Source organism: Dendropsophus ebraccatus, chromosome 8, assembly GCF_027789765.1.
Source record: "Dendropsophus ebraccatus isolate aDenEbr1 chromosome 8, aDenEbr1.pat, whole genome shotgun sequence".
NCBI lineage: Eukaryota > Metazoa > Chordata > Amphibia > Anura > Hylidae > Dendropsophus > Dendropsophus ebraccatus.
The window spans coordinates 80,392,253-80,419,045 of NC_091461.1; the positions used below are offsets into that span (position 1 = coordinate 80,392,253).

The 26,793-nt window shown below is 44.3% G+C and overlaps 1 protein-coding gene across 2 annotated transcripts in view; it reads left to right on the plus strand.

The window, feature by feature from the left end:
• Nucleotides 1-26,549, plus strand: part of LOC138799483 (zinc finger protein 154-like) — a 61,295-nt gene extending 34,746 nt beyond the window's left edge. For both annotated transcript variants that reach the window (XM_069980730.1, XM_069980731.1), the window contains exons 2-7: nucleotides 12,858-12,997; nucleotides 14,470-14,652; nucleotides 17,574-17,649; nucleotides 17,726-17,823; nucleotides 23,123-23,231; nucleotides 24,310-26,549. In XM_069980730.1, coding sequence (XP_069836831.1) covers nucleotides 12,920-12,997; nucleotides 14,470-14,652; nucleotides 17,574-17,649; nucleotides 17,726-17,823; nucleotides 23,123-23,231; nucleotides 24,310-25,247 — 1,482 coding nt within the window. In that variant the 5' untranslated portion in view covers nucleotides 12,858-12,919 and the 3' untranslated portion in view covers nucleotides 25,248-26,549. The remainder of the gene's footprint in view (nucleotides 1-12,857; nucleotides 12,998-14,469; nucleotides 14,653-17,573; nucleotides 17,650-17,725; nucleotides 17,824-23,122; nucleotides 23,232-24,309) is intronic.
• The last annotated feature ends 244 nt before the right edge of the window (nucleotides 26,550-26,793 follow it).

Below are 26,793 nucleotides of genomic sequence, written 5' to 3' on the forward strand. Positions count from 1 at the left end.
ACCCCTCCCCTCCCTGAGCGGCCATCTGATCCAAGATGGCGGCCGCCATCACTGTGAACAGACTCTGTTCACAGTGATGGGTTCCTAAAAATGATCAAAGCCTCATTCTTTCCACCACCGGAGGTGGCAAAGAGCAGGAGGCAAGATCTGGGACCACCCTGTGTGGTCCCAGTACAAGCGGTCAGTGGTATATACTATATACCGCTGATTGCTTGTTCCAAATGCTGCCGGCACTTTTTATCCCCTGTCACCAAAGTCAAGTGCCCCGGATTACTCATAACCACTCCAGTTTACCTGTAACTGCTCAGATTGCCTGTCACCACCCCAGATTGCCACAGACTGACCATAACCACCCCAGATTGCACGTAACCACCCCAGATTGCCTGTAACCACCCTAAATAGCCTGTAAACACCCCCAGATTGCCCATAACCACACCAGATTGCCCGTAACCACCCCAGATTGCCTGTCACCACACTGGATAGCCAGTAAATGCCCCAAGATTGTCCATTACCACCCCAGATAGCCAGTAAACACCCACTGAGCCTGACTGTGTGCCCATACAGTGGTTTATACCCATATATGGAGTACCATTGTACCCAGGAGAACCTCCCTTACAAATTTTGGGGTGCGTTTTCTCCCCTGTTCCTAGTGAAATTGAGAAATTTCAAACTAAACAAACATATTATTGGAAAAAATCAATGGTTTCATTTTTACTGTCTACTTTTGAACACCCCAAGATGTATTCTTTGAGGGGTGTACTTTCCAAAATGGGATGACTTTTGGGGGTGTTCTATTCTGCTGACACTACAGGGGCACTGCAAACACACCTGATGCTCAGAAACGTCTTTAGAAAAATCTGCACTGAAAATGCTAATTGCCTTTCTTTCTGAGCCCCGCTGTGTGCCCATACAGTGGTTTATATATGGGGTACCATTGTACTCAGGAGAAACTGCATTACAGATTTTGGGGTGAGTTTTCTCCCCTGTTCCTCGTGAAATTGAGATACTTTAACCCCTTAAGGACCGGGCCTGAAATGGCCTTAAGGACCGGAGCAAATTTTATGAATTTGACCAGTGTCACTTTATTCATTAATAACTTCGGGATGCTTTTACCTATCCGGCTGATTCTGAGATTGTTTTCTCGTGACATATTGTACTTCACATTTCTTGTAAATTGGAGTCGATACTTATAACGAATCTTTATGAAAAAACCCAAAATAGCGTGAAAAATTGTGAAAAAATGCATTTTTCCAACTTTAAAACTTTTCTGCTTATACAGAAAATGGTTATACCACATAAATTATATATTAAATAGCATTAGCAACATGTCTACTTTATGTTGGCGGCATTTATTAAACTATCTTTCATTTTTTTTAGACAATAGGAAGCTTAAAACATTAGCAGCAAATTTCCAAATTTTCAGTAAAATTTCAAAATCAGATATTTTTAGGGAACTGTTCAGGTTTAAAGTGTATTTGAGGGGACTGTGTGTTAGAAAGCCTCACGAAGCACCCCATTTCAGAAACTGCACCCCCTAAACTCTGCAAAAGCACATCCAGAAAGTTTTTTAACCCTTTAGGGGAGTCACAGAAATAAAAGCTAAGTGTGTAAGAAATTTGAAAATTTTAATTTTCTGTGCAGAGATTTTATTGTAATCCAATATTTTTCATAATTATAAACCTATTACCAGAGAAATGCACCCCAATATTGATTGCCCCATTTCTGCAGTTTATAGAAATACCCCATATGTGGCCCTATTGCGCTATTTGACGCAACCACAAGCCTCAGATATAAGGGAGCGCCTAGTGAATTTCAATGGCTCCGTTATTTTTGGTCATTTTTGACTGTACCACTTCAGGTTGGCAGAGGCTCTGGGGTGCCAAAACCTAAAAAACACCCCTAAAGGGACACCATTTAGAAAACTACACCCCTCAAGGAATCTAACAAGGGGTGCGGTGAGCATCTGGACCCCACAGGTGCTTCACAGATTTTCCAAACAATATGGCTTGAAAAAAGACTAAAGTATTTTTTACACTAAAATGTTGTTCTAGCCTTCAATTTTTCATTTTCACAAAGGGATAAAAGGAAAAAAAAAACACAAAACATGTAGCGCAGTTTCTCCCGAGTACGGAAATACCCCACATGTGGACATAAAGTGCCAAGCGGGCGCAGGACGAGCCTCCAAAGGGAAGGAGCGCCAATTGGCTTTTGGAAGCTGGATTTCACTGGAATGGATTTCAAGGGCCATGTCGCATTTACAGAGCCCTCGTGCTGCCAAGACACTGGAAACCCCCCACAAGTGACCCCATTCTGGAAACTACACCCCTCAAGGAATCTAACAAGGGGTGCAGTGAGCATATGGACCCCACTGGTGACGGGCACAAATGTGGAAAAATGTGACGTGAAAGTGAAAATTTTCATTTTTTCACTTTCATGGCACAAATGTGCCCATCATCCAGGGGTCCATATCCTCACTGCACCCCTTGTTAGATTCCTTGAGGGGTGTAGTTTCCAGAATGGGGTCACTTGTGGGGGGTTTACAGTGTTTTGGCAGCACAAGGGCTCTGTAAATGCGACATGGCGTTCATCATCCATTCTAGCCAAATCCAACCTCTAAAATCCAAATGGCGCTCCTTCCCTTCAGAGGCTTGCCCTGCACCCACATGGCGCTTTATGTCCACATGTGGGGTATTTACGGACTCGGGGGAAATTGCTCTACACATTTTGTGTTTTTTTTTCTCTTTTAACCCCTTGTGAAAATGATAAATTCAAGGCTAGACCAACATTATAGTGTAAAAAATTTAATATTTCATTTTCACGCCACATTGTTCCACATTTGTGCCCGTCACCAGTGGGGTCCATATGCTGACTACACCCCTTGTTACATTCCTTGAGGGGTGTAGTTTCCATAATAGGGTCACTTGTGGGGGGTTTAACTGTCTTGGCAACACAGGGGCCTTTTGAATGCAACATGGCCCCTCGAAATCCATTCCATCCAAATCCAGCCTTCAAAAACCAAATGGCGCACCTTCCCTTTGGAGGCTTAAACTGCACCCGCATGGCGCTTTATGTCCACATGTGGGGTATTTCCGTACTCAGGGGAAATTGCTCTACACATTGTGTTTTTTTTTATCTTTTAACCCCTTGTGAAAATGAAAAAATCAAGACAAGATCAATGATTTAGAGTAAAAATTTAAAAAAAATTACACTAAATGTTGGTCTAGCCTTGATTTTTTTCCATTTCCACAAGGGGTTAAAAAAGAAAATGAACACAAAACGTGTAGGGTAGTTTCCCCTGAGTACGAAAATACCCCACATGTGGACATAATTTGCCATATGGGCACAGGGCAAGTCACCAAAAGGACAGAGCGCCATTTAGAGGCTGGAATGGGGGATGGAGGCCATGTCGCAATTACAAAGCTCCTGTGCTGCCAGAACAGTAGAAACCCCCGACAAGTGACCCAATTCTGGAAACTACACCCCATAAGGAATCTAACAAGGGGTGCAGTGAGCATATGGACCCCACTAGTGATGGGCACATGTGTAGGACATGTGCCGTGAAAATAAAAAATACCATTTTTTTCATTTTCACGTCCCAAATGTGGCCGTCACCAGGGGGCCATATACCCGCTGCCCCACTTGTTAGATTCCTTATGGGGTGTAGTTTCCAGAATGGGGTCACTTGTGGGGGGTTTCTACTGTCCTGGCCGCACAGAGGCTTTGTAATTGCATCATGGCATCCTCTAATGGGAATGGCGGCCATACCTATTTAGCTGGGGAAAAGGGACAATTCTAATTTATTTGGGGGTATTAGGCCAATTATTAGTTTATAAGGTTGGAAAATGACAGGTGTCCATCAAATTCAACCTGTGTTGATCCAGAGGAAGGCAAAAACCCCTCGTGAGGCAGACGACAGTAGCCTCATCACAGGGGAAAAATTCCTTCCCGACTCCATATTGGCGATCAGAATAATCCCTGGATCAACGTGACCCCTGAAATAGGAATAAGGGACAGAATTTAGATAATGTAGAAACCCAGTGACGTGTGGTGCACCTTGGAGCGATCCAGTATGCAGAGGCCGGGGGGATCAGGACAGGTGTCACACTGGAAAATGGTGTCCTTCCTGATCCCCCTGTTACCCCACACTCTGCACTTCTTCTGGGGTCTCCCTTTCTCCAGTGTGGGGGACGTCACCTGGAAAATGTTGTCCTGGTGCGATCCGGGGTCCTTCATATCCAGAAGCGCTGGGTCCGCTCCATGGCTGCTAAATATTAGGGTTCTATTACTGCTTCTGATATGTTCGGATCGTGCCGCAAGCTACAGTAGCTCGGGCAGCGAGGGACCGGAAGAGGGGGTGCTGGTATAAAAGTTATCCCCGTACAGGTGGTGACCTTTATCCAGCAGTGGGATGATCAGTTCCCGGACGATCTTCCCACTTGTTCCGAGGATGGGGGGGGAGGGGGCATCTGGGGGCTGGATTCGAGTGTCCCTTCCTTCATACACTCTAAGGGTACGTGCACACTGCGGAATCGCGAAGGATAACCCTTTGTGCATTCCGCAGTTGGCACCCGCCGGCGGACTGATGCAGGCGCACGTCTCCGTCCGTGTCGTAGACTCCATTCTATGCACGGGCGGATTCCGCTCTGCGTCCAACGTGTTGATGGAATGACGGATGATGGAATCCGCCCATGCATAGGATAGAGTCTATGACACGGGCGGAGACGTGTTCCTGCATCAGTCCGCCGGCGGGTGCCAGCTGCGGAATGCACAAAGGGTTATCCTTCGCCATTCCGCAGTGTGCACGTACCCTAAATCTGTAAGTGTACCCTGAGGTACTCTCACAGAGTTTGTAGAATTTCACGCCATACCGTCATCTCTTATTGGGACGGTACTGGCGGAAAAGACGTGTCTGGGGGGCAGCGTACGCTACGCTACTCCCAGACACGTCACTGGATGATGAGGAGGATGAGGATGAATGGAGGAACAAAGGACCCCCCATTCATCCTCACTGGCTGTTTCGGTGTCGGAGGCAATAATAACGTATGCGTCCGACACCGAAAACACCCTGGGGGCCACTTTTATATAGGGATTGGTATATGGGGTATGTAGTGGTGTAGTGTAAAACTTTATTCAATGTAGTGTGGTGTAATGTAGTGTTTTTTTACGTGTTTTTTACAGTAAGTATACAAAAAAAACCTACGCCAAAAATGGTGTTGCTGATAAATGCCGCACTTATGTTCGGCACTTATCAGCAGACCGTGGCAGTAGGATATAAAAAAAAACCACCCTACGCCAAAAAGGAGGAGTTGCTGATTAGCAGCGCACTTTCGTGCGATGCTGATCAACACTCAGCGGCGATAGGGTGCGGAAAATAGAAAAAAAAAAAATTGGGAAAAAAAAATTTTTTTTTACTACATTCTGAACATCCCTGTAGTGGCTGATACGTGTATTACACTTATCAGCCGCTAGGGGGCAGCAGAGCGCAAGATCCGAAAATAGACGACGCTGGAGCCGGAAAAATACGAAAAAAGACGACGCTGGAGCCGGAAAGAGACGATCGGGACTCACGGAAGAAGCCGAAGTCCCGTCAAGAGGAAGATGACGCCGGGAACCCGGAAGACGCCGATCAGGACCCCGGGACAGGTGAGTAATGTACAAATACCTGCTCCGGACCCCTCAGCTACCTAGCTGAGGGGTCCGGACCAGGTATTTATTACTTGTGGGGACTTTGATCGCCGTGAACGGCCGGCCGGCCGTTCACGGCGATCGGGACGGTGGTACCGTGACCACCATTACTTTTTACAGTAATGGCGGTCGGTGCCGTCCTCGGACAGCACCGACCGCCATTTTTTTCCGGGTCATCGGGCCACCGATGGCCCGGAAAGGTTCCGATCGCCGCTATGGGCTTATCAGCCAATAGCGGCGATCGTCGGCATGGGGGGGGGTTAACAACCCTCCATGCCGACAGGGAGAGATGGCCTGCTATGTATTATAGCAGGCTATCTCCCCCGATCGGGACCCGGCCGGCCGCGGCGCCCGTTTAAAGGGCTGACGTACCGGTACGTCATGGGTCCTTAAGTGACAGTGATCCATGACGTGCCGGTACGTCATGGGTCCTTAAGAGGTTAAAGTGTTACTGTCGTGAAATTTTTTTTTGCAGAAATCAATAGTCCAGGCGATTTTAAGAAACTTTGTAATTGGGTTTATTATCCGAAAAATGCATTTTTATCATGAAAAAGCAGTTTGAAGCTCTCCCCCCTGTCTTCATTGTTCTCCTATGGAGAGAGCTAAAGAAAAGACCAAAACAGGACAACAAAGAGTTAATCTACAAATCCCTCACAGGATATCTCCTGTGACAGTCACCAGTGACCTGTCTGAGCTCAGATTACAGCTGTCACCCAGCTCCGTGCCTGTAATCCTCTGTTATTTGCTTTCTGCTGCCGGCTAACTCCCTCCTTCCTCCTCCCCCCTCCCCTCTCCCTAGAGCAGACAGGGTACGTCTCCTGCAACAAGTCACAATTTTCAGATTTTTTGGAGTGGATGAAAAAGAGGAAGGAGGGGGGGACCTGGGAAAAGGCTTTTTACATGCAGATAATGGCAGATTTGGCTAATAAACCCAATTACAAAGTTTCTTAAAATCGCCTGGACTATTGATTTCTGCAAAAAAAAAAAAAAAAATACGACAGTGACTCTTTTACCCCTTCGTGCTGCAGCTAGTTTGGGCCTTAATGACCAGGCTAATTTTTCTAAATCTGACCTGTCTCACTTTATGCTCTTATAGCTCAGTGATGCTTTAACGTATGCTAGCGATTCCGAGATTGTTTTTTCGTGACATATGGCACTTTATGTTAGTGGCAAAATTTGGTCACTACTTTGTGTGTTTTTTGTGAAAAACATCAAAATATCATGAAAAATTTTAAAAATTAGCATTTTATGAACTTTGAAATTCTCTGCTTCTAAAAAAAGAAAGTCGTAGCACATAAATTAGTTACTAAGTCACATTACCAATATGTCTTCTTTATTCTGGCATAATTTGGTAAACATATTTTACTTTTTTAGGGTGTTATGGGGCTTAGAAATTTATCAGCAAATTATCACATTTTCGTGAAACAGATTTTTTTAGGGACCAGTTCTTTTTTTAAATGGATTTAGAAATCTGGTATCCTGAAAACCCCCATAAGTGACCCCATTTTGGAAACTACACACCTTAAAGAATTAATCTAGGGGTATAATGAGCATTTTAACCCTACAGGGGCTGGAGGAAAGTATTCACAATTAGGCAGTAAAAAAATGGAAAATTTTAATTTTCCAATAATATATACGTTTAGATTAAAGTTTCTCATTTTCTAAAGGAATATGAGACAAAAAGCACCCCAAAATTTGTAATGCAGGTTCTCTTGAGTACAACGGTACCCCATATGTGGGCGTAAACCACTGTATGGGCACACAGCGGGGCTCAGAAGGAAGGGAGCGCCAATTAGCTTTTCCAATGCAAATTTTGCTGAAGAAGTTTCTGAGCGCCAGGTGCGTTTGCAGTGCCCCTGTAGTGTCAGCAGAGAGAAAAAACCCCATAAGTCACCCCATTTTGGAAAGTACACCCCTCAAAGAATTCATATTGGTGTGTGGTGACCATTTTGACCCCACAGGTATTACAGGAAAGTATTCAAAAGAAGACAGTAAAAATGAAAAACTCGAATTCTTCCAATAATATGTTCGTTTAGTTTGAAATTTCTCAATTTCACGAGGAACAAGAGGAAAAAAGTACCCCAAAATTTGTAACGCAGGTTCTCCTGAGTACAATGGTACCCCATATGTGGGCATAAACCACTGCATGGGCACACAGGAGGGCTCAGAAGGGAAGGAGCGCCAATTAGCTTTTTCAATGCAGATTTTGCTGCAGAAGTTTCCGAGCGCCAGGTGCGTTTGCAGTGCCCCTGTAGTGCCAGTGGAGTAAAATCTCGCCATAAGTCACTCCATTTTGGAAAGTGCACCCCTCAAAGTATTCATCTTGGTGTGTGGTGACCATTTTGACCCCACAGGTATTAGAGGAAAGTATTCAAAAGAAGACAGTAAAAATGAAAAACTCAAATTTTTCCAATATTATGTTCTTTTAGTTTGAAATTTCTCAATTTTATGAGGAACAAGAGGAAAAAAGTACCACAAAATTTGTAACGCAGGTTCTCCTAAGTGAAAAGGTACCTCATATGTGGGCATAAACCACTGCATGGGCACACAGGAGGGCTCAGAAGAAAGGAGCGCCAATTAGCTTTTTCAATGCAGATTTTGCTGAAGAAGTTTCCGAGCGCCAGGTGCGTTTGCAGAGCCCCTGTAGTGTCCGCAGAGTAAAATCTCCCAATAAGTCACCCCATTTTAGAAAGTGCACCCCTCAAAGAATTTATTTTGGGGTGTGGTGAGCATTTTGACCCCACAGGTGTTTGAGGAAAGTATTCAAAAGTAGACAGTAAAAATGAAAAACTCGATTTTTTCCAATAATATGTTCCTTTAGTTTGAAATTTCTCAATTTCTCGAGGAACAGGAGAGAAATGTCACCCCAATATATGTAAAGCAGGTTCTCCTGAGTAGAACGGTACCCCATATGTGGGCATAAACCACTGCATGGGCACACAGACGGGCTCAGAAAGGAAGGAGCGCCAATTAGCATTTTGAGTGCAGATTTTTCTGAAGAAGTTTCTGAGCGCCAGGTGCGTTTGCAGAGCCCCTGTAGTGTCAGCAGAATAGATTCCCCCCAAAAGTCACCCCATTTTGGAAAGTGCACCCCTCAAAGAATTCATCTTGGGGTGTGGTGACCATTTTTACCCCACAGGTATTAGAGGAAAGTATTCAAAATTGGCCAGTAAAAATGAAAAACTCTAATTTTTCCAATAATATGTTGGTTTAGTTTGAAATTTCTCAATTTGACGAGGAACGGGAGAGAAAACGTACCCCAAAATCTGTAACGCAGGTTCTCCTGAGTACAACGGTACCCCATATGTGGGCATAAACCACTGTATGGGCACACAGCAGGGCTCAGAAGGGAAGGAGCGCCAATTTACAGGAGCAAAACCGCAGCTAGTAATGGTTATTAGAATAGCGCAGTTACTAAAATAAAATAAAAATGAGATTACAGGTAATGTGGGGTGGTTACGGGCAACCAGGGGTGGTTATGGGCAACCTGAGGTGGTTACAGGTAATCTGGGGTGGTTACGGACAACATGGGGTGGTCACGGGCAACCTGCTGTGGTTACGGCAACCTGGGGTGGTTACAGGCAACGTGGGGTGGTTACGGGCAACCTGCAGTGCTTACAGACAATCTGGGGTGGTTACGGGCAACGTGGGGTGGTTACAGGCAATGTGGGGTGGTTACGGATAAACTGAAGTTCTTATAGGCAATCTGGGGTGGATACCTGTAATCTGGCATGGGCACCGCAATCTGGAGGGGGTCATTGGCAATTTGGGGTGGTCAGAGGCGACGTGCGGTGGTCAGAGGCGACGTGCGGTGGTCAGAGGCGACGTGCGGTGGGCAGAGGCGACGTGCGGTGGGCAGAGGCGACGTGGCGTGGGCAGAGGCGACGTGGCGTGGGCAGAGGCATCGTGGCGTGGGCAGAGGCAACGCGCGGTGGTTACGTGCAATCTGGGGGGGGGGTTACATGTAATCTGGCATGATTACGGGGAACCTGGGGGGGGTTATGTGCAACCTGGAAGGGTTACAGACAATCTGGGATTGTTACTGATAAACTGAAGTGCTTATAGGTAATCTGGGGTGAGTACATGTAATTTGGGGTGGTTACGGGCAATCGGGAGGGGGTCACTGGCAATTTGCGGTGGTTACGGGCAACGTGCGGTGGTTACGGGCAACGTGCGGTGGTTACGGGCAACGTGCGGTGGTTACGGGTAATCTGGGGAGGGGTTAGGGGTAATTTGGGAGTAAACTGCAATTATTACTATAATAAAAAGTGTATGTTTTATTTTTTTGTATGTTTGTCACTTTTTGTACTTTATACATTCATTTTCACTGTATTACTATGATTACTGTGATATTTTCTATCACAGTAATCATAGTTCAGTGACAGAGACCAAATTGGTCTCTGTCACTTTAAATTTTCAGAGTTGGCTGGTTGTGAAGCGCATGCGCACTTCATAACCAGCCAGGACGTCGAGGAGGACGGAGCTCCAGGAGCAGGTGAGTATATGGGGAAGGGGGGTGACTGGGGGACGGGGGTGACAGGGGGGGTGGGGGGGCGACTTGGGGGGTGGGGGGACATCACTTTTTATCCCCTGTCACCAATCATTTATGGTGACGGTGACGGGGATAAAAAGTGCCGGGAGCACATGGTACAAGCGATCAGCGGTATATAGTATATACCGCTGATCGCTTGTACCGGGACCCCACAGAGGGGGTCCTCGATCACTGCCCCATGCTCTCCGCTACCTCCGGTGGCGGAGAGCATGGGGCTTTCATTCATTTTAACTTTTCCATCGCTGTGAACCGACATTAGTCGGTTCACAGCGATGGCGGCCATCTTGGAAATGATGGCCGCCGGGGGAGGGGGGTTAGAGATCGCCCTACTAGGGGGGGCTGATCTGAGGTCTGGGGGACATTTATTTCATCTCCCCCCGCCGTAGATTCACGGCGGGGGGAGATGAAAGGCGGCGGCAGCATCGGTAATCCCCTTTACCGACGGCCGCCGCTATAACGTTAATAGCGGCGATCGTCGGTAAGGGGGGGGGGGCCGGGACGGACCCCACACACTGCCCCAACCCCTCAGCTACCTCCGGTAGCCGGGGCGATGGGGTGGGGGCCGTCCCGGCCCCGCAGCCTTATTCTCTGCCATCGCCGTAAAAAGCTGATGGCAGCAGAATAAGGACCATTAGTGACCGCCGTAAAAAGCCGTATCGGCGGTCACTAAGGGGTTAATCTAAACAAATATATTATTGGAAAATTTCTATTTTCCGTTTTTTTATGGCCTAAGGCCATGTTCACAAGCTGTATGAGACGGTCACGGAACGGCCAGTCTTTGAAAAGATCATCCTGACCGGTACTGCAGAGAACACGGCCGGTTACAGCGCAGTTTCTCTGCACTGTACTTTATGTTAAGCTGCGCTATTATGCAGCGTAACATAAAGTATCGATACCAGGAAATCCTGGTACTGAACCGTTTTTTCATTTGAAATATCGATAGTAGTATTGATATTTCGCTGCATCGTGCATCCCTAGTACACAGAGGAGGAGATCATGCACTTCTACGCACTGTGTAATTGTGTATAAAGCCCTGGGTGAATTTGCTTACTTACAGAGCTATCACCGAGGATATAGTAGCCCAGAAAGGTCCTTCTGAATTCTGATTAATATATTTAGAGACAGTACATCCAATCGAAGTGTTTCCCTTTAATAACATCATGCGACGTTTCAGCATACAAGCTTAAGAAAGGCTTCTATGCTGAAACGTCATGGTGTGAATAAGGAGAAACACTTCACTTGGATATGCTGTTTTTGAGCACCTTATTTTTACTTACAGATATGTTTCTTAGCTCTAAATATTGTAGGGATCTTCCCGGGGGATGGTGTGTTTGGACACAGTTCACAGCAGACTTGGACTTGTAAAATAACAGCTTGGCGTTTATTTGCAGCATAAACAGTCCATCAAACAAAATACAGCAGCACCGTGATTTAAGAATAAAACAAACAAAAAGGTCTTGCCCGTCTGGGCGCTTACTAACAGGTTAGCTCACCTATCTAACACTTATCACAGTGCGTCTTTCACCTGGATACCGCAGGGTATATATATGCTCCAGCAGAGGCTTTATTCCCAGGTTGCTCCCAAACAGACACCCAGGCTGATCACTCCTGGCTGAGAGCAAACACTGGATCCTCTGCAGGGCTTTTACCTTGTCAGGCTGATTAGGGTCAGAAACACCTGACCCCAAAACCTGACCTGGATCGGGGGGAAGGGAATGGCAAGTCCCACTACCAAAACCTACCTGCCATTCCATGTAAGTCCAGGCCCGGCAATAATAAATAATAGCTCAGCAGCATAACACTGCTGAGCACAGATGCCTCCTGGACTCACCATCTCACGCTATGTATTAACCTGGGTGAGATGTACATCCCCTCGAGCACTTTACCAGTGACCTGTCCACAATATATAGAATGAGAAAAAAGGTCAGGCACTCACCCATCAACGTGTCAATTTTCTTCTTTATTATTGTTCATAGAGAAATCATAAAAACGCAGGGAGAGGGAGCATGGCAAACAGGTCTCAGCGACGCACGTTTCGTGTCAAACAAACACTTCCTCTAGCTGATGATCATCAGCTAGAGGAAGTGTTTGTTTGACACGAAACGTGCGTCGCTGAGACCTGTTTGCCATGCTCCCTCTCCCTGCGTTTTTATGATTTCTCTATGAACAATAATAAAGAAGAAAATTGACACGTTGATGGGTGAGTGCCTGACCTTTTTTCTCATTCTATATATTTATGGATATCATCTAACTATCATTGAGCACCACACGGACGTGTATTGAGTGTGTCTATACAACTTCTACTAACACAGGAGCTGTAGTGCCGAGTTGCTTCTACTAGTTGGACTGTTTCTTAGCTCTGTCAGTGTATCTGTCCTGTAGTTTAATTGCTGAGCTAGCTACAGGACAGATAACTTCTTAGGGTAGATGACAGTGTAGCATGGGAGGGGGTTTAGATGGAAGATGCTAGGTAACAGAAGTAAGCATTTTGTCTGTAAGATATTTTAGAAAGTTTCTTATTCTGCCATCTTTCTTGTGTTTATTATCACACACTGACAAGCAGTAGATGAAGTTCTAACAGTTTCTACCTCGTTGTTTATTTTTTATTTCTCTCCTGAAGGTTTTTAGAACGAATAGAAGCAATCACGGACAACTATCTACATCCACCTTTCTACAGTTGGAATGGAAGTTGATAAATCTCAAATGGCAGAGAGAATATTGGACCTCACCATGGAGATCATCAGTCTCCTTACTGGAGAGGTGAGGATATGTATATGGAACAGAGGCATCACTGGTGACTATGGCTAGGTTCATACTGCGTTTATGCATTTTTGTGCATCGGTTTTGATCCGTTTTTCCATTGACTTCCATTGTAAAAAAACGGATCAAAACAGATCTGTTCTTTTTTAACGGACACAAAAGTAGTGTCAGCTACGTTTTTGTGTCCGTAAAAAAAAAAACGCATCCATTTTGAGCCGTTTTTTTTTTTTTTTTTTAATGGAAGTCAATGGTAAAACAGATCAAAACGGATGCACACAAATGCATCCGTTTTTTTAATCCGCTTTTTGAAAAAACGGATTGCAAAAATGCAGTGTGAACCTAGCCTTAAAGGGGTTGTCCGGCGATAAAAAATTATTCACAGAATAACACACATTACAAAGTTATACAACTTTGTAATGTATGTTATGTCTGTGAATGGCCCCCTTCCCCGTGTTTCCCCCCACCCACGCTAGACCCGGAAGTGTGGTGCATTATACTCACCGCATCTCGTGTCGTCCACGGTCTCCGATCCTCAGCAGTGACGTCTTCTTCGGGAGGCCGGCGGATCTTCCCGAGTGTCGGCAGCCCTCTGCAGCGTCATCCGAAGCTCAGCCGCGATTGGCTGAGCATAACTGTGCTCAGCCAATCGCGGCTGAGCAGCTGATGACGTGGCCGCGTCATCAGCCCTTTCAAATAGACGGTAGGGGAGAAAAATGGTCTGGAAAGTATCCTGGCTCTGTGGCAAAAGAGTTCTCCAGGTAGTATAGTACCTAGTTCATTAGCAAATAAAACCAATAATAACAATAAAAGGTTTCAGGTAGGTAAAAGTACATAAAACAATGATGCCTTTCGAGATAAGTATATATCCCTTCATCAGATAGTATACCATATTGTGGTATACAGATTGTGATGGTATGTGTAAGGGCTGCTGTGTAGATATGGCCAGGGGTCAAAATACAGTTAATACATGTACTGTATATATGTTATGTAAAAATTATAGTATATAAAATCAGTGGTGGCCTTACACTGGTTGGCTATAATACTACTGTTACATCCCATTGACAGTATTTACCTTTGCAGTGAGCAGCATCTCATTGAGAGGAAAGCAATATAGATAGCATCTGTGTTATTTCTCCATGGATAGGCTGATTGGGGAGCTTCCATAAGTGCGGCCTTTCCAGTGAGGTGCAGGATACCAAGCTTGTTTAGGATATTACTCAGTTGACCATCAGAAATTTGAGGATTTATCCTCTAGACCTGTTAAAAAAAAAATCAATTTATATTGACCATATTTGGTTCTAAACAAAATAGCACTAACCCTGAGTTTGGGCTGTAATCTTGCGACTGAAAAAGTAAGGCTCTTTTGGGAATTTCATGACTTTGCTTTTTTCATAAAACCTGGTACAGCTCAGCAAACACAACTTACAAGGACCCCATGATGATGATTTTTTTTTCTTTGTGTCAATGTACAGGATTGTATAATCATGAAGAAAACCGATCAGGGTGTCTCACACAGCAAACGTGGATCTGGACAATGGAGCAAGACCCAGAACCGCATAACAGTGCATCTGCCTCACTCATTAATGCATGGGAGGAACAATGATGAAAAGATCTTAGCACTCACATACAAGATCATCCATCTTTTGACTGGAAAGGTGAGCAATGAAGACATAGAAACTAGGGATGGTCCGAACCTGCCGAGGTTTGAGTTCGTACAAACCTGAACTCTCGACAAGGATTCCCGCTGTCTGTCCACTCTGTGAAGAGGGTGGATACAGCGGGAGGACCGCCTGGAAAACTGGGATACAGCCATAGTCACAGGGTGTATCCCAGTTTTCCAGGCGGTCCTCCCGCTGTATCCACCCTCTCCACGGAGCGGGCAGACAGCGGGAATCATTGCCAAGAGTTCAGGTTTGTACGAACCCGAACCTCGGCAGGTTCGGACCAACCCTAATAGAAACATTGTCAGAAGAAAAAGCCCCCCGCCCCCCCCCCCCCCCCCCCCAACTATTCCACCCTGCATTATTTACTTTATTGGCTTAGGACAGATATATGTTGATTCCTGGCTTGTTTAAACTCAGTTGCTGTGGATTAACCTACCACATCTGCTGGAAGTTTGTACCAACTATTTACTACTCTTTCAGTAAAATAGTATTTTGTGTTGCTTCTAATCTGTCCCACACTTAGCCTCAGATTGTGCCCCCTTGTTCTTTTTCCTACTAAATACACTTCCCTCTTGAGCCTGTAACATTAACCTCTTCCCACAAATATATGGCGGGTCCCTTTACTCCTGTGGGAGGATTCCAGAGGCAGGAAAGAACAGCATAGCCGGTGCAGTTACAGTAAGCACATATACATTTAGCCCTTCCTTCTTCCCAATCGTCATCACTGCCCTGTAGCTGTATCCTATAGTTGCCCCTCTGACCTTGTATCTAATTGTCACCCATGTCCACTGTTACTTTACCTAACAGTCATCCCTGTCTCCTGTCCCTGTGACTAATATTCTCCTACCCCTTGTATCCTGATAGTCTTCCTTGTCATCCTCTTGTTACTGTACATATTCAAGTAAATATGTTGTAAGTGTGAAATATTATTTAATTTGTATTGTGTAACCCTCTTTGTTACACAAGAAATCACTTGGATAAGTTTGGAGGGGTACTCTGGTAGAAAAGGTTTTCTTTCAAATCAACTGGATTCATAAACTTATATAGATTTGTAATTTACTTTTAAAAAAACTCAAGTCTTCCAGTACTTATCATCTGCTGTATGTTCTGCAGGAAGTGGTGTGTTCTTTCCAGTCTGACAAAATGATCTCTACTCCCAGCACTTTCCATGTCAGGAACTGTCCAGAGAAGTTGCAAATCTCCATAGAATTCCTTTTCTGCTCTGGTCACTCCATGTCACAGACAGAGGTGGCAGCAGAGAGCACTGTGTCAGAATGGAAAGAAAACAGCACTTTCTGCAGGACATACATAGTTACATAGTTAATACGGTTAATTTTGGTCTAAGAACTTGTTAGCCTGTTTGAAGCCCTCTCCTGTTTTTACTGTGACCAGATCCTGCGGTAGACTGTTCCACAGATTTACAGTTCTCATGGTAAAGAAGGCTTGTCGCCTCCAGAGATTGAACCTTTTTTTCTCCAGACGGAGGCAATGCCCCCTTGTCCTTTGAGGGGGTTTTACCTGGAACATCTTTTCCCCATATTTCTTGTAGGGGCCATTTATATATTTAAATAAGTTAATCATATCTCCCCTTAAACGTCTCTTCTCTAGACTAAACAAATGTAATTCTTTTAATCTCTCCTCATAACTAAGATGCTCCATTCCCCTTATTAGTTTAGTTGCCCGTCTTTGTACCCTCTCCAGCTCTAGAACATCCTTTTTATGAATCTGGTTCCAAAACTGAACAGCATACTCCAGATGAGGCTGCACCAAAGCTTTATAAAGCTGTAATATTATATCCCTGTCCCGTGAGTCCATGCCTGTTTTAATGCATGACAATATCCTGCTGGCCTTAGAAGCAGCTGACTGACATTGTGTGCTGTTCTGTAGTCTATTACCTACAAGTACATCCAGATCCTTCTCCATCAGTGACTCTCCCAGTGTAACTCCCCCTAGGACATATGATGCATGTGGGTTATTAGTACCCAGGTGCATAACTTTACATTTATCCACATTGAACCTCATTTGCCAAGTGGACGCCCAAACACTCAGAGTGTCTAAGTCATCCTGTAACATCTGCACATCCTCCATAGACTGTACTGTACTACAAAGCTTGGTGTCATCTGCAAAGATAGAAACATTGCTGTTAATTCCACTCTCAATATCATTAATAAACAAGCTAAACAGAAGCTGATAAGTAAGGGAAGACTTGAGATTTTTAAATAGAAGTAAATTACAAATCTTTATAGCTTTCTGATGCCAGTTGATCTGAAAAAAAAAAATTCCTGAAATTCCATTTTGTACCAAATGTCATAAATGTGGTCTGGTGCGTAACACCAAAAGTGGCTGTGGAGGCAAAGGGGTTAAATGTTTCTATCTTTTCCCTTCTTTCCTCCAGACTATACAGATTAAAATCTTTCCTGATTTTTTTCTTCTTTTTTTTCTGCTTCACACTTTCTACCATTTTTGTAACCTATCTCTGAATCTATTCTATTATATCAATATCTTTTTGTGGGTGAGGTCTCCAGAACTGGACACAGTATTCCAGATGTGGTCTGACTAGAGCTCTGTACAGCGGGATCACAATCTCCCTCTTCCTACTGGTTATACCTCGAGCTATACAGCCCAGCATGCCATTTGCTTTCCTTACCGCCTGGCTGCACTTATGACTTCAAGACTGCCAAAATTCACTACCTCAGATCCCTCCCTTCTGAAGTCTCTGCTAACACTGAACTACTGATATGATACTCAGATAATAGTACTCAGAGGATTTCTTTTCCCCAAGTTCATTATTTTACTTTTACAAAAGCAGTTCCATTGTTTTTGACTATTTATGTAGTAAAACTAAATCATTGACTGTATCTTTTCTGTGTCATGATGTTAATGTCTTTTTTTTTTTTTTTTTTTTTACTCAGAAATGGAATTATTTAGAAGACCACAAGGATCAGTACAAGGAGACTACAATTAAGAATCACCAGTCCATCAAATCAGGTAAAATAAGATGTGCATTGATTGTAAAGGATAGTGGTTTTAAGTGTCATTCATTTTGTGAGTGTGTTTTTTCCAGAGGGATCCAGTAACAGGAATTCACAAGAAAGAAGTTCCAGTCCCATGTATTCCAAGGATTGTACTGAGGAAAACAGTGACCACCCTCAAGAACATCAGGTAGGTAGAATGAAGGTTAGTTAAAGGGTACGTGTCAAAAGTTCTTGTCAGTGGGCATCTGGTTGTTCAGACCCCCACTAATTGGTGAAAATAGGGGGAGAAGTGCACAGATGAACACTGATTCTTTCTGTTCTATGTGCGTGACAGGAGATAGTCCCACTGACTTTCTATAAAAGTCTGTCTCAGTTGCACATGGAGTGACTGCTGTAAGTGTGCTTACGGCCAGTTTCACAAGTAACTGATGTGCAGTGGATTTCACACAGCGAATTCCGCTGCGGATCACTTGCCTGTCAATTTCAATAAGAAGACATACTCGCAGCGGGATTGACATCCGTCTGAGAGTATGTAAGTGACAGCCCCCTTAACTTCCCACCAATTGGAGCATACATTACCTGCTCCACGCTCTGGCTTGCTTCGGAGGGGGGAGGGGGGGGGGGGGGGGGAGCGTCTGGACGTCCCGCTCAGCCAATTAGTATGCTGCGACAGGCCACACCGGAGCAGTGACTTCCTGCTGCGAGTATGTCTTCTATCTTACCAAACTGTTGTCTGCTCCAAATTAGGAGTGTGTGTATGTATGTGTATATGTACACTCACCGGCCACTTTATTAGGTACACCATGCTAGTAACGGGTTGGACCCCCTTTTGCCTTCAGAACTGCCTCAATTCTTCGTGGCATAGATTCAACAAGGTGCTGGAAGCATTCCTCAGAGATTTTGGTCCATATTGACATGATGGCATCACACAGTTGCCGCAGATTTGTCGGCTGCACATCCATGATGCGAATCTCCCGTTCCACCACATCCCAAAGATGCTCTATTGGATTGAGATCTGGTGACTGTGGAGGCCATTTGAGTACAGTGAACTCATTGTCATGTTCAAGAAACCAGTCTGAGATGATTCTAGCTTTATGACATGGCGCATTATCCTGCTGAAAGTAGCCATCAGATGTTGGGTACATTGTGGTCATAAAGGGATGGACATGGTCAGCAACAATACATAGGTAGGCTGTGGCGTTGCAACGATATTCAATAATTACCAAGGGGCCCAAAGAGTGCCAAGAAAATATTCCCCACACCATGACACCACCACCACCAGCCTGAACCGTTGATACAAGGCAGGATGGATCCATTCTTTCATCTTGTTGACGCCAAATTCTGACCATCCGAATGCCGCAGCAGAAATCGAGACTCATCAGACCAGGCAACGTTTTTCCAATCTTCTACTGTCCAATTTCGATGAGCTTGTGCAAATTGTAGCCTCAGTTTCCTGTTCTTAGCTGAAAGGAGTGGCACCCGGTGTGGTCTTCTGCTGCTGTTGTTATCTGCTTCAAAGTTGGACGTACTGTGCGTTCAGAGATGCTCTTCTGCCTACCTTGGTTGTAACGGTTAGCTATTTGAGTCACTGTTGCCTTTCTATCAGCTCGAACCAGTCTGCCCATTCTCCTCTGACCTCTGGCATCAACAAGGCATTTCCGCCCACAGAACTGCCGCTCACTGGATGTTTTTTCTTTTTCAGACCATTCTCTGTAAACCCTAGAGATGGTTGTGCGTGAAAATCCCAGTAGATCATCAGTTTCTGAAATACTCAGACCAGCCCTTCTGGCACCAACAACCATGCCACGTTCAAAGGCACTCAAATCACCTTTCTTCCCCATACTGATGCTCGGTTTGAACTGCAGGAGATTGTCTTGACCATGTCTACATGATTAAATACACTGAGTTGCCGCCATGTGATTGGCTGATTAGAAATTAAGTGGTAACGTGCAGTTGGACAGGTGTACCTAATAAAGTGGCCGGTGAGTGTATATGTGTATGTGTGTGTGTCAGGGCCGTTTCTAGCTTTTCTGCTGCCTGAGGCAAAAAAAATAAATGGCGCCCCCCCCCCCCCCATCAATTCATCAATTGTGTACTATTGGTAAATTAATTATTTTCACATTGTGTATTATGATGGTCTGCAGAACCTCATCATACACCCCATCTGCGGCAGAACATCATACTACACCCAATCTGCTGCAGGACCTCATACTACACCCAATCTGCTGCAGGACCTCATACTACACCTCAGCCGCTGCAGAACCTCATCATACACACCTCAGCTGCTGCAGAACCTCATCATACACACCTCAGCTGCTGCAGGACCTCATCATACACACCTCAGCTTCTCAGGTGATATATAGCAGCGCAAGTGGATATACATGTACACTATGCCCCAGTCTGTACATATACAGTATATATCACATGTGCTGCTATATACCACCACCTCCGGCACTATGCCCCAGAGTACATATACAGTATATATCACATGTGCTGCTATATACCAGCACCTCCAGCACTATGCCCCAGTGTACATAAACAGTATATATCACATGTGCTGCTATATACCACCACCTCTAGCACTATGCCCCAGTGTACATATACAGTATATATCACATGTGCTGCTATATACGACCACCTCCAGCACTATGCCCCAGTGTACATATACAGTATATACCACCACCTCCAGCACTATGCCCCAGAGTACATATACAGTATATATCACAAGTGCTGCTATATACCACCACCTCCAGCACTATGCCCCAGAGTACATATACAGTATATATCACATGTGCTGCTATATACCACCACCTCCAGCACTATGCCCCAGTGTACATATACAGTATATACCACCACCTCCAGCACTATGCCCCAGTCTGTACATATACAGTATATATCACCACCTCCAGCACTATGCCCCAGAGTACATATACAGTATATACCACCACCTCCAGCACTATGCCCCAGTGTACATATACAGTATATATCACATGTGCTGCTATATACCACCACCTCCAGCACTATGCCCCAGTGTACATATACAGTATATACCACCACCTCCAGCACTATGCCCCAGTGTACATATATAGCAGCACATGTGATATATACTGTATATGTACTCTGGGGCATAGTGCTGGAGGTGGTGGTATATACTGTATATGTACACTGGGGCATAGTGCTGGAGGTGGTGGTATATACTGTATATGTACACTGGGGCATAGTGCTGGAGGTGGTGGTATATAGCAGCACATGTGATATATACTGTATACCACCACCTCCAGCACTATGCCCCAGTGTACATATACAGTATATACCACCACCTCCAGCACTATGCCCCAGTGTACATATACAGTATATACCACCACCTCCAGCACTATGCCCCAGAGTACATATACAGTATATATCACATGTGCTGCTATATACTACCACCTCCAGCACTATGCCCCAGTGTACATATACAGTATATACCACCACCTCCAGCACTATGCCCCAGAGTACATATACAGTATATATCACATGTGCTGCTATATACCACCACCTCCAGCACTATGCCCCAGTGTACATATACAGTATATACCACCACCTCCAGCACTATGCCCCAGAGTACATATACAGTATATATCACATGTGCTGCTATATACTACCACCTCCAGCACTATGCCCCAGAGTACATATACAGTATATATCACATGTGCTGCTATATACTACCACCTCCAGCACTATGCCCCAGTGTACATATACAGTATATACCACCACCTCCAGCACTATGCCCCAGTGTACATATACAGTATATATCACATGTGCTGCTTTATACCACCACCTCCAGCACTATGCCCCAGAGTACATATACAGTATATATCACATGTGCTGCTATATACTACCACCTCCAGCACTATGCCCCAGTGTACATATACAGTATATACCACCACCTCCAGCACTATGCCCCAGTGTACATATACAGTATATATCACATGTGCTGCTATATACTACCACCTCCAGCACTATGCCCCAGTGTACATATACAGTATATACCACCACCTCCAGCACTATGCCCCAGAGTACATATACAGTATATATCACATGTGCTGCTATATACTACCACCTCCAGCACTATGCCCCAGTGTACATATACAGTATATACCACCACCTCCAGCACTATGCCCCAGTGTACATATACAGTATATATCACATGTGCTGCTATATACCACCACCTCCAGCACTATGCCCCAGTGTACATATACAGTATATATCACATGTGCTGCTATATACCACCACCTCCAGCACTATGCCCCAGTGTACATATACAGTATATACCACCACCTCCAGCACTATGCCCCAGTCTGTACATATACAGTATATATCACATGTGCTGCTATATACCACCACCTCCAGCACTGTGCCCCAGTCTGTACACTATAGTAATGAAGGGGCTGGAGTCCAGCACAGGCAGGAGGAGGGGGAGCACACACTGACAGGATACAACTTGCTGGAGGAGCCGAATCTTGTGTTTGCTGCTATTATCAGTCTGTTGTCACAAAGACGGATTATGTGCTTTCTTCAGTGTGCACACTCTCCTATAAGCACACTGCACTGCCTGTAGCTCACACATCCACACAGAGCACCACACAGTTGTAATCCCAGAGCTACAGACCTGGCACATGGCTCCCTCCTGGGTCTGAGACCTGCTCCCCCACCCCCAATTGTCGGGACCCCCCCTCCAGACCCTCCCCCTTCCCCCTTACAAACAATCATGACCCTCAGCCACCAGCCTCCCCCCTTTCCCTCGTTGTTATACTCACTAGTACTGGGGAGGAGGAGGGATCAGCATGTGGAGCCGCTGTGGCCGGCTGTGCAGGCTCCTACCCAATCCTCAGGAAGACTGCCAGGTGACGTCACACATCGGAGAGACTTAGCCCGGCAGTTCCTGGGGAGGGCGGCAGGGGGCGGCCAGGCACTCAGCACTGATAGGGGTCGGGACTGCTGTCATTTTAGTGAAGTTAAACTTCACTAAAATGACAGTGGCAGAGAAGATTGTGCCGCCCCCTGCAGGAACACAGGAGCTGCCGCCTGAGGCTGAAGCCTCAGTCTGCCTCATGGCAGGAGCGGGCCTGGTGTGTGTGTGTGTGTGTGTGTGTGTATATATATATAATATATATATATATATATATATATATATATATATATATATATATATATATATGCGCATGAAGAACCACTCTGCCACCCTGTCAAGGTGGAACATGTTTATTATACGTGCTACAGAAGAATATATAGTAGCAAGAAGTTATATAGATAAGATGCCAGGCCATCAATGGTAAGAAAGGAACCTACACAGAATGAAAAGACACACTGCTAGTTTTATAGTAATAGGAAATAACAGGACTAACACTAAACTCTGCAATCTGCAAATAAATTATGTATTTCTTCAGTCCTTGTGTTCTTTCAACAAAAATATAGTATGTGTGACAATGTTTATTGTTGTTCAGGATGAAGGCCTGCTTAATATTAAAGTGGAAGTTATAGATGAAGATGAGGCATATATGAGGGATGACCAGGTGTGTACAGATGAGGAGATTCCTGCAGATATGAGCCCAGGTAATAAACTCCACAACTCTACACCTTTTGTCTGTGGTGCAAACTAAGTTGACTTTGATGTTCTTTACACGTCCCTATTTACAAGTCCCTTTGTAAAATTGTATATATATTTTTTAATCTTTCTTTGGGACTGGGTTCACACTGCGTTTTTGCAATTAGTTTTTTTCATACATTTTATGCAAAAAAATGGATGAAAAAACAGATGTCTTTGTCTGCATACATTTTGATCCGTTTTCCATTGATTTCCCCTCTAAAAAAGGATTAAAAAAGGAAACAAATTATCAAAACGATGTGTTTTTTTTTGTGTACACAAAACCGTAGTTGACCACATTTTTTTATGTATGCTTAAAAAAAAAGATGCTTTTTGATCCTTAGACTGGGTTCACACTGTATTTTTGCATTCCTTTTTCTTTTTTATTGAAAAACAGATACATTGGTGTACATCAGTTTTGATCCTTTGATCCAGTTTTGCCCAGACAGGCTCCAAACAGCTGGGCTGCTTCTCTGCTCTTCTTGCTCACTAATCCCCCTTGGCCCCTCCCCCTTCATAGGTTATAATAGACCCGTCCTCACTCTGCTCCTCTGTAATGAAGACGGATTTGCCTGATAATAAGCAGATAAGAAGTGAGGGGGGCGCTGGGAAACAGCTTTTTGTGTACAGAAAGGGGCTTTTTGCCTAATAAAACTTATTACAGAGTTTCTTAAAATAACTTGTACATCTGTGGCTTACAGCTTAAAATTACAGGGTCTCCGTTTCAGAGTTTTGGAGAGCAAGTTGCTGTTAATGTAGAAGGCTGTGGTATATATGAATTTTGCACACCTTAATCTATTGTGTTAATAATGTTTTCGTGTGTAAACTCTTCCTGAATGTGACTAAGAAACAAACTTGTGTTTTATTGCATTGTTTTAAAATCCTGTTCGTCACAAAGTTATGTGAAGGTTGTACATGACGGTTTAGAGCCCAACAAGACTACTGCAGTCATTATGTTGTCTGCTTATTTTTTGAGCCTATCGTGCTGCCATGCCTGTACACTGACATAATGCATATTTATACATCTTATTTTTTTTCCTCCCTTAGCATATGCACACAGCAGCAGGGATACCTCAAAGGAACAGTTTTCCTTAAGTACACAGTGTAAAATAGAAGATGATGAAACCACACAAGTTTCAATAAGAGAAGATTCCATTATCCATATCCACTCAGCCCACAATGCATACCCATCACCCTCCCCCTATAAACCTGAACAGTGTTTGTCAAGCACAGGCACCTCTGGTACCACAGGCCGTGGCAGAACAAAGCCTTTGTCCATTCATCAGAGAGTCCTGAATGGTGAAAAGCCGTTTTCATGTTCTTACTGCGGGAAGTGCTTTTCTTATAAATCGGATCTTATTCGACATGAAAGAATTCACACAGGAGAAAAGCCCTTCACATGTACCGAGTGTGGAAGAAGTTTTACCTATAAATCAGTTCTTATTCAGCATCAGAGAATTCACAATGGCGAAAAGCCGTTTTCCTGTACGGATTGTGGAAAAAGTTTTGCACAGAGATCTGTTCTTTTTAAACATCAGAGAATTCACACAGGTGAGAAGCCATATTCCTGTCCTGAGTGTGGGAAATGTTTTAACCAAAAATCATCTCTTGGTGAACATCTTCTGATCCACTCCAGTGACAAACCATACACCTGCTCTGATTGCGGAAAATCCTTTACTCAGAAATCCCATCTTGCCCAACATCAAAAGATTCATACAGGAGAGAAGCCGTTTTTGTGTCCTGAATGTGGCAAATGTTTTCGGTTTCAGTCGGATCTTATTCGACATAAAAAAATTCACACGGGAGAGAAGCCTTACCCCTGTTTAGAGTGTGGGAGATCATTCACATATAAATCTGTTCTTATTCAGCATCAGAGGATCCACAATGGCGAGAGGCCCTTTCCTTGCCCTCATTGTGGGAAATGCTTTACACAAAAATCCATTCTCGACAAACACCGAAAGGTTCATGCAGCATCGGTAGACTAGTAAAAAAAACATAGTATTTTACACAACCAAAGCATTATTTCTTAAGGAAATGTGCATCAGAATCCACAAGAAGGCCTCTTAAGAATCTTACTTTACATTTGGCCTCCCAAGGAGGATTGTTGTGGAAGCATCAGTATACACAACTACAGTGTTGCATCGGAACATTAATCAAATAATCTCCACTTGGTTCCTGAGACATGAGACTTAGCTGTCAGGCCTCACTTAAAGTGGAAATGGTTTTGATAACTACTTGGTGACCACAATCATTTAGTCCTTTGGCAGAACAAGTACAACATTTGCTGAGTAGACAGTACACATAGTAACATTCAGCTTCTTACTGGCTGTAAATCAAGTGATTAGACGTCTCAAAGATGGACTTGTCTTAGATACTTGGGACCTTGTATTTGCTATGTATAACCATTATCAGATCTGCTTCTTAATTCCTCAATTCTTTTTCCCAAAATCGGTTATGGCTTTTGCCTAGTTCCTAATCATAATTCAAGGAGATTGGGGTCAGTGGAAGAAAACAGTCCCACACATATTTAAAGTTTTATCTTTAGGCTTACTTCACACTGCCTTAAAGGGAAGCAGTCAGCCCAATTGGGCTGATATGGATCCTTGCAGCACTGTATAAAGCTCTTGAGCAGCCCGTGGCACGTACCGGCTGCAGCAGAAGTTTTATACCAAAGAAAATAAAGCTTTATTACCCAGGCACACAGGAGGCAGAGGTGGGCAGGTAGTCATCTGGGCAGCTCCCCGCCTGTGTGCAGTCACCGCTCTGTCTTCCTGTCAGCGTGCTTGGAGAGGATGGTTTACAGGCAGAGAGGCCAGTAATGGGCCTATCTGCCTGTCAATCATTCCCTTGGTATAAAGCTTCTGCTGCAGCTGCGGCCAGTATGTGCCGTGGGCTGCTCAGAAGCTTTATACAGTGCTCCAGGAATCCATATTGATTGGTTCCCTTTCTTGGAAAAACGCTGTAGCAGTTTTTCCAAATTGCAGCAGGCCGAGGCATTTTTTTTCGGCAAACTTTGACCTTTTTTTTTTTTTAACCATAGACTTGAATGGGATTGTTCTGGTTGTCTCAAACACACTATTGCTGTGGTCATGTGATGGCAGAGGGAAAAAAGTTCAGCACGCAAAAACTCCTCAACTACAAAAAAAATCATTTTACACATAAAGTCAAAAAAAGCTAGAAAATAAATCCAGAAAAAAACACCAATGCAAGAAAAAACAAAAACAAAACAAACCGCCTTGCACAGCATTGCTGTTTTTTTGGGGTTTTTTTTTGGGGGGGGGGGGGGGGGGGTTGGTTTGCATGAAAAATGCCAGACAAAAATTTGTGTGCGATGGCACCCTTAAAAAGATATTTCCATGTAGTAGAGTTATAGAATACCGTTAGAATAGGCCATCATTTTTTTTTTTTTGTTTTTTTGTGTCTGACCTCTGACACCCACAGATCCTGGCTTCTTTTACTTGAATGGAGCTGTTCTGCACTTCCCCATACACATTGAGTGGCCACAGTGTCCGGTGTAGGGAGTGCAGTGTC